The sequence below is a fragment of the Panthera tigris genome, chromosome B1 (assembly GCF_018350195.1).
Source record: "Panthera tigris isolate Pti1 chromosome B1, P.tigris_Pti1_mat1.1, whole genome shotgun sequence".
Classification (NCBI taxonomy): domain Eukaryota; kingdom Metazoa; phylum Chordata; class Mammalia; order Carnivora; family Felidae; genus Panthera; species Panthera tigris.
This window is the reverse complement of record NC_056663.1, coordinates 122,469,788-122,482,194: the sequence shown is the minus strand read 5'-3', so window position 1 is coordinate 122,482,194 and position 12,407 is coordinate 122,469,788. Positions and strand designations below refer to the sequence as shown.

Genomic DNA, 12,407 nt, shown 5'->3' with positions numbered 1-12,407 from the left:
TCAAAGTCACTCTTTCCTTGTTGATTTTCTGTGTGGGTGATCTGTCCATCAATCTAAGTGGGGTGTTAAAGTCCTCTACTATTACTGTATTACTATCAGTTAGTTCTTTTAAGTTTGTTATTAACTGTTTTATATATTTGGGTGTTTCCACGTTGGGTGCATAAATATTTACAATTGTTATATCCTCTTGTTTGATTGTCCCCTTTACTATTATATAGTGTCATTCTTTGTCTCTTGTTACAGTCTTTGTTTTAAAATCTATTTTGTCCAATATAAGTATTGCTTTGCCGGCTTTCTTTTGACAGCCATTTGTATGATAAATGTTTCTCTATCCCCTCACTTTCAATCTGCAGGTGTGTTTTGGTCTGAAATGATAAGCAGCATGTAGTTGGGTCTTGTTTTTTAATTCACTCTGTCACCCTGTGTCTTTTGATTGGAGCTCTTAGTGCATTTACATTCTAAGTAATTATTGATTATTGCTATTTTGTTACTTGTTTTGTGGTTTCTGTAGATTCCCTCTTATCCTTTCATCTTGTGCTCTCTTTCATTGTTATCTTTCTTTAGTGATATACTTGGATTTCTTTGTCTTTATTTTTTGCATATCTATTAACTGCTCTTTGATTTGAGATTGCCATTAGGTTTGTATATAATCTCTTCTGTGTATAGCAGTCTATATTATGTTGGTGGTTACTTACATTTGAGTCGTCACTTCTCTCCCCACCACAATTTTAATGTATGGTGTCATACTTTACATCCTTTTATTTTGTGAGGCCCTTGACTGTTTTTTACAGAAATATTTATTTCTACTGTTTTTGCGTTTTTTTATTTATCATACTCTAATTTACAGTTTTTCCTTTTTCACTTGAAGAGTCTCATTTAATAGTTCTTGTAGACCTGGTTTAGTGTTCATGAACTCCTTGAGAAACTTTTCATCTCATTCTATTCTGAATTATACCCTTGCTGAATAGAGTATTCTTGGCTGCAGATTTTTCCCTTTCAGTACTTTGAATGTATCATGCCACTCCCTTCTGGCCTGCAAATTTTCTGCTGAAAAACCCACCGATGGCTCTATGGGGTTTTCCTTGCATGTAACTGTCTTTTCTCTTGCTGTTTAAAAATTTTTTCTATTGATCACTACTTTTTGGCATTTAATTACTGTGTGTCTTTGTATGGACCTCCTCAGGTTGAATTTTTCGAGGGAATCCCTGTGCCTTCTTAATCTGATACCTGTTTCCTTCCTCAGATTAGGGAATTTTACAGCTATTATTTCTTCAGATAAATTTTCTGCCACCTTATCTCTCTCTTTTTCTTTTGAGATCCCTATAATGTGGTTGTTATCACACTTGATGTAGTCAGAGTTCCCTAAGACTCTTCTCAATTTGTAGAATTTCCTTTCCTTTGCTCAGCTTGGTTACTTTCCATTACTGTCTTCTGGGTCGTTAATTCATTTCTCTGCTTCATCTAACCTGGTATTTATTCCATCAAGTCTATTTTTATTTCATTTACTGTGTTCTTGATCTCTGATTGGTTCTTTTTAATCTCTGTGTTAATGGTCTTACTGATGTTCTCCACTCTTTTCTCCAGTCCAGTGAGTATCTTTATGATCATTAAATTCTCTATCAGGCATATTACTTGATATCTGTTTCATTTTGGTCTCTTGCTGTGGCTTGATCCTGTTCTTTCATTTGGGAGATGTTTCTCTGTCTCCTCATTTTGTCTGACTTTGTGTGTCTGTTTCTGTGTGTTAGGAAAGTCGGCTACTTCTCTTTCTCTTAATGATATTAGTCTTATGAAGAAGTGGTCCTGTAGTGCCCTGCAGTTCAGTGTCCCCTGTTCCCCAGGGCCTGCACTTCAAGGACAATCTCTTATGTGTGTTGCATGTGCTCTGCTGTTGAGTCTTGGCCTCTTTTTCCTTCATTCTAATTATCTACAGAGTCTCTCTATTGTATGCAGTAAGGTGTGTGGTGGTCAGCTTACGAAACACCTGCCCCTGCTGGGACTGAGGTCCTGCAAAATGAGCAGGTCAGGAGATATGTTATTGCGAGGGTTTGTACTGGTTTTCTGGGTAGGGAGTGGATAACGCTGGGACTGAGGTGAGCATGACTGAGAAGGGTGGATCTTGACCAACGTGTTAGGGAGGGAGATTTGATGCAAGCAAGTAAGGTAAGGAGTGTGGAAGCCTCACTGGTTCCCACAGGTGGCTATTGTTTTTGCTGTAGAGGAAATGGTACCTGCCAGCTTCTTTATTCCTGAAAGGGGTCTCTCCATAATCCTTGTCTCTCCTAGCTGTGCTCTGAGATGAGCAAATTACTCTCTCCTCACCTGCCCCCATCCTCCCACCCCCTATTTGCCCCCGGGGTTTTCCAAACTGCTCGTTCTACACTGTATCTGCACAAGCTGTCATGCTGTCTCTTTAAGGGCAGGAACTCTGCTTCCTGATACCTTCTGGGTTCTCCCAGAGTGGAGCCTCCTTATTTTTAAAGTTCTAGTCTTTAAGTCATGCTGGTTTCAAGAACTCATGAAATTTGGCCGCTTTCACTTTCAAAGGTAAATATTAGAGACCCATCCTCCCTGTTTGTTGTGGAAGATTTGTTTTCTGCCCTTCTCTGTACTACCAGCTTCCTCCCCACCATATATGGCCACAATTTGTTTCCCTCCCAGGTTTGTTTCCCTCCAAGACCACATCTTCGCATCTTCACCCTTCCTACCTTCTTTGATGTGGCCTCTTCCCTGTCTTTAGTTGTAGAGTTTGTTCTCCCAGTCTTCAGGTCATTTTCCTGGGTTATTTATGCTGATATGGGTGTTATCTAGTTGTATCCATGGAACAAGGCAAACTTAGAGCCCTGCTATTCTACCATCTTCCCAGCCAACTTAAATCCTAATCTTTAATGAATATGCAGACAATGAGACAGGTGAGGATAGCTTCTAACATGAAAGATAATGAAATAAATAGAAAAAAAGCATTGTAGAGAAAATAGAAACTGTACAGGGTAAGGAAAAAACCAGTATCTTCAGATAAGTTAGAAAAACATACTGTGAGCATGAAACTATAATGGGATGCTATTTTTAAGAAAGAGGAACAGAATGAAAAAGGCTGAATGTTAAAAGCACAATAGCTAAAATGAAGCCAGATGTTTGGAGAAATAGTTGCAGAAGTAAAGCAAAAAACAAGAAGATGGAAAATACAAAAAAAATATAGAGAGAATTGGGCCAAGAGTTTTAGAAAGAGATAAACAGGAGGAAATCGCCAAATAACTCACATATCACAGAACTAATGTACATAATTTTCTATGATTAGAAGGGTCTGTCAAATGCCTAGCCTAATGGATAAAAATAGACCCATATCATGGCCCATCAATGTGAAATTTTAAAATGGGACAGGGGCACCTGGGTGACTCAGTCGGTTAAGCAGCCAACTCTTGATTTCGATTCAGGTCATGATTTCACAATTCGTGATCAAGCTTCACGCTGGGCTTCATGCTGACAACACAGAGCACGCTTAGGATCCTATCCCTCTCTGCCTCTCCCCTATTGATTCTCATTCTCTCTCTCTCTCTCTCCCTCTCTTTCTCTCAAAGATAAATAAACTTTAAAATGGGACAAAGAATATCTTACAAACTTAGAAAAAAGTTACATACAAAAGACTGTAAATCAGTTGACATCAGATATCTCAAAACACTGGCTGTCAGAAGAAAATAGAGTACTGCCTTCAAATTTTGAGGGGAAATTAGTTCCAATATAGAATTCTATACCCAATCAAACTGTCAATCAAGTGTGAAGTTATAATAAAGACATTATCAAACATGAACATCTCAGAAAATCAGTATCCTACATACTTTTCCTCTAGAAGCCACTGAAAATGTGTTCCACCAAAAGAAGGGATTTAAATTAACAAAGAAGACTACATAGGAATCAGAAAACAAGGGATCCAACAAGAAAACAAAAATTCCTAGTAGTGTGGTGACACGAGAGCCCTAAATGGCCTGTTTTCAAAGAGCAACCAGTCCAGATTGGAACAAGTCAAAAGGCTAGACTCAAGATTGGGGTAATTCTTGGAGGAGATGAAATTGATTACATACTTAAATAAGCTTAGTAAGAGAAGATCAGATAATTGATGGGGAATTTGGAGTTTAATTAATGATAAGTACTAGACAACTGATGGAAAGTTTGGAGTTGAATTAATGATAACTACATAGAAAACTAAGCAAATGAAAAAAATAATCCCAGGGGAAGTAAAAGTAATTCTAGGGAAAATAAAATACTATGAGAAATACTTGGAGGAATAGAATATGGATAGCAAAAAAGAACACTAACACTATCATTTTTAAAAAGAGTGAGAGCACATAACCAGATAAATATTAATGTCTTTCTGATTCACCCCTGATTTTATGTTTCTGAAATTCTTCTCCTTTGAAGTATTGTCTGAAGCAAAGGAGCAACCAACAGTGTTCAGGACTTAAGTCATCCCTACTTATATCAAAGTAACTTTTTAGACTAAGGCTGCTCACATTTATGGAATATGATCTCTGAGGGCTTAGGTAGCTTATTGGAAAAGACAATCCATACTCCACTCCTACTTCTTTTTTATGGCATTAAGGAATCTTTCAAGTTTTGGAGTGGATTTTCATCATTTTGGCATCGATCTGGTGTCAAAAGCAGTGTAACAAGAGAACAAATCAAAACTGTTAAGCCATATTAAGATTTGTTTTTCTCCTTTCTTTTAAAGTTTGAATTTGCAAACTTTTTTATTTGGTATCAATGGATATTTACCTGAAACTAGAGAGTAGAACCTCACTCCTGTATTTATTTAACTGTTCATTCAGTCACACATTCATTCAATCAAGTGTTCTTAGGTACTGGGCATTATACTGTATACGGTGTTTGTGGTTGTTAATCTGCACTGTCCCTGCCCTCAAGGAGCTTATTATTATACTTTAGCTTATACTCAAGGGTGAGATGGAAATTTATTTTTTATTTATTTTTATTTTTTAAAGTTTATTTATTTGGCGGGGGGTGGCAAAGAGAGAGGGGGAGAGAGAAAATTCCAAGCAGACTCCATGCTATCAGTATGTCATGAACCATGAGATCATGACAGCCAAAATCAAGTCAGAAGTTTAACCAACTGAGTCACCCAGGAGCCATGGAAATTTGTTTTTTAAACAAATTTACAAACAAGCATATAATTATAAATTGTCATAATTTCTTGTATCAGAAAGTAATGGAATAAGGTGAGGGACTAATTTAAATTAGAGGCATAAACTCTGGGTGGGATAAAGCATTTTCAGACAGTCAAGATTTCAAAATATTTACCTCCTATATATATTATAGTTCTCTTAGGAAGCTGCTAGAGGATGCTTCTATCAAATCAAAACAAGTGAAAGCAAAAGGATGTAGGTAACAGAGGAGAAGAAAGTATCAAGATAATGATAAAAAATAAATTCTAGGATATCAGCTGTGCCCCCAAAACAGAAGCAAATCTATATTGGATTTGGTCAGAATTCTCTGAAAATTCTGGATAAATTATTGGGAACTCTGAAGCAGCAAAGCAAATTAAGAAGATAATTGGAAAGAAATGGAATGGATTACTGTTGTATTTTGGGGGTAGATTGGTAGACTTTGGTAATTCATTGGATGTAGAATTAAATGAGAACAAGTGAGCAATGACTCCTAGATTTCTGCCTGCATAGATGGATAGATAAACTGTTCATTTACCAAGTAAAGGAAGTCTAGAAGAAGACAGATTTCAGGTAATACCAGAAGTCCTTTTTAGACATGGAGTTTGGATGCTACAGGGGGGAGTATTCAAATGGAGATGTCAAGTGACCAGTTAAATAGATAGCTTGAGGCACAGAAGAGGGCTAGAGATGTGACTGTATAACTATCAACATAGAGGAGCAGTTTTGATGCTATGGAAGGGAATTAGATTTTCTGAGATGAGAGTAACAACCAAAATAAGGTAAGATAGAAAAGGATCAAGTCCCAAGGAAATGGAATTTATAGAGTCTGGTGGAAAAGGAGGAGCAAGTTTGAAACTACAGAGGGTGGATGTAGGCCAAAACTAGTTTGAAGTGGGTTTAAGAATGCATGTGAGTTGAGAAAGTAGAGACAGTGTATGTAGACAGTGCTATCAAGGAACTTGTTTGTGCAAGTGAACAGAGATTGGATGGTAGTTGAAGAACAGTGAAGTAGAAGAAAGTTGTTTTTAATATTGCTTTTTTTGTATAAGAAATATTAGAGCAGATTTAATTGCAGATGATGAGGCTATAGAGTGAAGAGAGATTGAAGATGCTAAAGAGGCAAGCGGGACTGAGACCCCAAGCACATGTGAAGCATTGACCTTTAATAGTAGGCATATCATGCCAGTGCAAGAGCATACCACTTTAATGATCTGAGGGTAATAATAAGTCACCTTTACTTCAGCCATGTAAAAATGCAGCCTAATAAGAGTAATTTTTCTTCTTTGGCTAAAAGCCTTGAAACTATGAATTTATAAGTTAGTAATTTAATTGTTGCTATGGTTACACCTATATGTTATGCTGGTGAACATTTTTTTTACAGCCTTGAATAAAACTGGGTTAGAACGTTTTCTTTAATGCCATTTTTCCTTTTCAAGAGCATTTAAACTGTATCTGATAGTTCCTGTATTTGAAAAGTATTTGCATTTATCAGTAATGGTACAAAATGAGCATGTATTGAAAGTAATGGAATACAGTTACTGTGTTTAAATTTTATTTGCTTACTCTGTATGTCCCTCTCCTTTTTTGCAGAGTCAAGTAAAGAACAGTTTGCCAGTACAAACATTGCTGAAGAACTGGTAAAACTCTTCAAGAAACAAATAGAACATGATAAAAGGGAAATGATTTTTGAAGTCCTTGCTCCATTGGCAGAAAATGGTGAGCAATTAAATGCACCTCTTGATTATTTATCATGTATACTTTCCATTCTTCCTGATATTATTGAATTGCCAGATATTTAACTCAAAGCCCTTCTTTGCTTTATTAATGATGTGTTAAGTTTTATTTTGGGTGTCCATAACTTTAGCTACATTATCTACTCGATTACTAGATCTACATTGGCCAAAGCTACTTACCAAGTTTCTTTGATTTTAAAGTCTTGCCAAACATCGTTCTGTAGCTTACACATTTTTGTGCCCATCTGGAAAAGGCACCAGAGAGGCTGAACTCCACTTATGTAACCTTGCAGGGCAAAGGGACAGTGTAGACACTGGTAAACTATTCCCATCTTTGCATTAAAAAATCTTAAGGGATACACCATTGGAATAAGAGTGAACCAGAGTAAACAAAACATCCCATATAATTTTTCAGATACAGTGTCTAGCACATAATCAGAGAGGACCAGATACATGAGGAGACAAGATATTGTAAGCAAGAACCAGCACAAAGAACAGGCAACCACAGCAAATCTCCAGATATTGAAATTATTAGACAGTGATTCACAGGTATGCTTATTATGTTCAGAGAGTTAAAGGCAAGCTTGAAACATTTAGAAGGAAACTAAAAACTATAAAATGTAACATAGCAGACTTGAAAAAGAAACAATTAGAAATTCCTGAATTGGAACAATACAGCCCCAAATAAGAACCTAATGGATGTGTTTAACAGCAGATTAAATATAGTTGTTTTAGAGAACCAGTGAACTGGAAGATAGACTGGAAGGAAATCCACAATGAAGTATAAAGAGAAAATAATCAGCATACATAAAAAAGAGAATAAGAAGTACAGAGGATACAGTGAGAAGGTCTCATATACATTGTTTGGAGTTCCAGAAAGTGCAGGGGGGGAAGCAGAGGCAATATTTTTTTTTTTTTAATTTTGGCATAGAATTTACCAGAAATTGTGAAAGATAACAAAGATTCAAAAACTCAAATGAATCTAAAACCTGATAAAAAGAAATCTACATTTTTTTTTATACTGAAACTACAGGAAACTAATGACAAAAATCTTAAAAGTAGCCAGGAAAATAATAGATTATCCTAAAAGAGGTGATAGTTTGACTGATTGTTAATCTTCCAGCACAACAATGAAAGTCAGATGACAATGAAACATCTTCTATGTGATGAAAAAATAAATAAATAAATGCCAACCTAGAATTCTAAACCCAATGAAAGCATCCTTCAAAACTAAAGACAAAATAAAGATATTTTCAGAGTAAAAACTGAGAAAGTTCACCACTGACTTTTAAGGTGATTACTAAAATAATTTTTAAAAACAACATGTAACTGCCAAACTAATGGAAGGATTTATGGGAAGATTTTTTTTATCTTTATTAAAAAAAATTTTTTTTTAATCTTTATTTATTTTTTGAGAGAGAGACAGTGTGAGCAGGGGAGGAGCTGAGGGGAGGGAGACACAGAATCTGAAGCAGGCTCCAGGCTCTGAGCTGTCAGCACAGAGCCCTACGCAGGGCTTGAACTCCCGAACCGTGAGATGATGACCTGAGCCGAAGTCAGACGCCTAACCACTAAGCCACCCAGGCGCCCCTATGTTTATTTATTTTTGAGAGAGAGACAGAGCACGAGTGGGGGAAGGACAGAGAAAGAGGGAGACACAGTACCTGAAGCAGGCTCAATGCTCTGAGCTGTCAGCACAGAGCCTGACTGGGGGCTTGAACTCAGGAGCTGTGAGATCATGACCTGAGCCAAAGCCAGATGTGTAATTGACTGAATCACCCAGGCGCCCTGGAAAGATTGTTTCTTTAAATACACCTTCAATCAATACACCTTCAATAACAGAAAAGAGGAGAGAAAAAGGAACATAGAACAGGGGTTACAAATACAGCATAAAAAATATATTAGATTTAAGACACAGTATTACAGTAATTACATTAAATGTACTTGACCTAAATGCTTTAATGAAAAGACCAGTTGTCAGCTGAATTTTAACAATCAACTATACTTTTGGGATGCCTTGGTGGTTCAGTCGGTGGAGCATCCAACTCTTGATTTCAGCTCAAGTTATGATCTAACGGTTTGCAGGTTCGAGCTTGTGTCGGGTTCTGCGCTGGCAGCACGGAGCCTGTTTGGGATTCTCTTTATTTCCTTCTCTCTCTGCCTCTCCCCTACTTGCTCTTTCTCTCTCTCAAATAAATAAATAAAACTTTTTTTTAATTAAAAAAAATTTTTTTAAAAATTAACTATACTTTTTAAAACAAACAACCCATTTGTTAAATATAAGGAGATTTAAAAGATTTAGAATAAAAGGATTTAAAAAATCATTCAAACTTAAAGAAGGCTGAGATAGTAATATTTAATATTAAATAGAATTTAAGATTAAAAGACTCAATAGAAATAAGGTGACTTATGGTGATGAAAGTTTAATTCAACTGTGAGCTATAATAAATATACATTACCCCAAAACATATGAAGGCAAAATACTCAGAACTATGAAGAGAAATAGAAAAATTCATAAATATCATGGGAGCTTTTAATGCCTCTGAGTAATTTATACTACAAGCAGATTAAGAAAAACAACAAGGATATAGAAAATGTGAACAACATGATTAAGAAAATTGATTTAATGGATGTATTTTAGAGTACTGCACCCAGCTGCAGGGCCCTTTCTTTTCAAATACACATGAGATATATAAAACATGCATAGTTATGAAAAAGTTTTAACAAATTTCAAAGGATTGCAACCTTATGGAGTATATTCTCTGACTTAAGTGAATTGTCTAATAATAAAAAGATAACTAGGAAATCCATTTATACTTACGTATTTAACAATATACTTCGAATACCTCAGAGGTCAAAGAAGAATCATGTTGGAAATTAGAAAATTTTCTAATAATGAAAGCAATGCTATATTTTAAATCTTATGTAGGTAAAGTCATACTTGGAAAGAAATCTGAAGAGCTGAAATTAATAAAATAGAAAATTCATAATGCGATATCGGTGTATAATCACTAAAATTCAGTCTGAAAGACTAAATAAAACTGGTAAATCCCTGCTAGGATTAATCAAGGAAAAAAAAAAGAAAAAGGAGAGAGAGCAAGAAAAGGCATAGATAACCAAAATCAAGAATGAAAAAGGAGATCTCACTATACAGATCTTATATCAAATACCAACAGACACCATTTATAAGAATAAAGGCCAGTCTCACCAAGAACATAGATCTAAAATTCCCCTTCAAATTTTAGCAAGCCAAATCTAATAATATATTCAAAATTAATCATTATAGCAAAATGGATTTATTCTGAAAATACAAAGCAGTTTAATATTCAAAATGCAATGAATATAATTTGTATTAAAACTTGTTAAAAGAGAAATCAAATGATCTTCAGAAAAGAAAGCATCTGGTAAGATTAACTATCCATTCATGATTTTAAAAAACTCTTTGCAAGCCAGCACTAAAAGAGAGTGAGAAGGATATATATCAGAAGCCTACAGAAAGTATCATACTCAATGGTGAAACAAAAAGTATTTCCCTTGAGTTCATGAATAAGAAAAATCATTCCTGCTTCTGTTTATTATTGTCTTATGGGAACTAACCAGTGCAGTAGAGAAAAGATACAGGAAAGACATCAAACAAATAAATAACATATACCTCCTTATTCATAGATGATATGGTTATATATGTCAAAAATTCAAAAGAATATTTTGAATTAAAAGAAGAGTTTTTTAATTAGAATGAGTTATGTTGGGGTGCCTGGGTGGCTAAGTTGGTTGAGCGGCCAACTTCGGCTCAGGTCATGATCTCGTGGTCCATGAGTTCGAGCCCTGGATGGGGCTCTGTGCTGACAGTTCAGAGCCTGGAGCCTGCTTCAGATTCTGTGTCTCCCTCTCTCTCTGCCCCTCCCCAACTCATGCTCTCTCTGTCAAAAATAAACAAACATTAAAAAAAATATTTAGAATGAGTTATGTTGCTAGCCAAAGCAAAACATAAGCAAACAAAAACTCAAAAACATTTTATTCCTATAAATCAGCCAAAAAATAGTTACAAAATGCATTTTTAAGGAATATATTATTTATAAAGCATAAAAAACAAAATACTTTAAGAATGGACTAATAAAAGATGTGCAGGGTCTCTTGTAGAAAACTGTAGAAAAACATCAAGAGATGATATGTTGTAAAAGTATTATATCTCCCCATATTGATCTGTAGACTCAGTGGAATTCTAACCAAATCTCAGAAGACCAGGTATAGCCAAGACACTGAAAGAGAACAAAGTAGCAAAACTGGTTTTACTGCATAACAATAATAAAACTTTATTCTGATAAAACTATAATAATTAAAAGGCAGTGTGGTATTGGTGCTAGGCTGAATGAGAAGACCAGTAGAACAGGATACCCCAGAAACAAATGGATGCATTAATAGGTGCTTATTTTATTAGGAGGAAGAAAAGTTGTCACTGCAAAACAGTGTGGAAAGAAGTCTTTTCAATAAACAATGCTGGGAATATGGGGGGAAAAATCAATTGAAGACACATATATAAACTCCCATTTCATACTGTACTAAAAAAAGGTATTCAGATAGATTATTAAGCGAAATGGAAAAGTTAAAACCAGAAAGCATACCTTAAAAAATAGAAGATAGAAGAATATCATCATGGCCTTGGAGTATAGTTTTATTAGGTCACAACAATCTCAAGCATAAAGGAAAAGATTGATAAATTTGGCTAAAACTTTCTAATAATGAAAATGAAAGACACCAAAAAAACACCATTAAGAGTAAAAAGCAAGACAGTGTGTGAGAGAAGATATTTATAACACACATAATCAAAAGAGTGTGTAAATATATAAAAACTCCCACAAATCATTAAGAAAAATGTAGAAATTCCAGTGGGAAAATGCATAAAAAATTTAAATAGGCACTAGACAAAAGATACAATCCAAATGGCTAATAAACATGAAAATATGCTTAACTCATTAATAACTGAGATACAAAATAAAATCACAATAAAATACTACCATGTATCTACTGGAAAGTATAATAATATCAAATGTTGATGCGGTTGTGGAGTAGTGGAAACTCGTTACATGCTGGTGAGTGTGTACATTGGTACAATTTGGAAAACCATATCTGTTGAGATGGAGATTGTATTCTGTGTGATCCAACAATTTTGCTCTTAAAGTGTACCCAGAAACATGCACATGTGCACCAGAAGCCATTACAGGAATGTTCTTAGCACTATTTATAATAATGAAAAATTAGAAACAACTCCTATCCATTAACAGTAGAATAAATAATGGTATATTCATATAATGGAAAAATATATACTTACAAAAAGGAATGAAGACAGCTATAACCAGTAGTATAGATGAATCTTATAAACATTGAAAGGGAAAAGCCAACACTGAAAAATATGTATTGTAAGATTCCACTTATATAAAGTTCAAAAAAATGTAAAATTAAACTGGTTTTTAGGAATGCCCATTTGATAAAAAATAAG

The 12,407-nt window shown here is 35.0% G+C and overlaps 1 protein-coding gene across 5 annotated transcripts in view; it reads left to right on the top strand.

Annotated features, from left to right (window-relative positions):
- RAP1GDS1 (Rap1 GTPase-GDP dissociation stimulator 1) overlaps positions 1-12,407 on the top strand; it is a 166,849-nt gene that overhangs the window by 126,695 nt on the left and 27,747 nt on the right. For all 5 annotated transcript variants that reach the window (XM_042984151.1, XM_042984150.1, XM_042984149.1 and 2 more), the window contains one exon: positions 6,768-6,893. In XM_042984151.1, the coding sequence (XP_042840085.1) occupies positions 6,768-6,893 (126 nt within the window). The remainder of the gene's footprint in view (positions 1-6,767; positions 6,894-12,407) is intronic.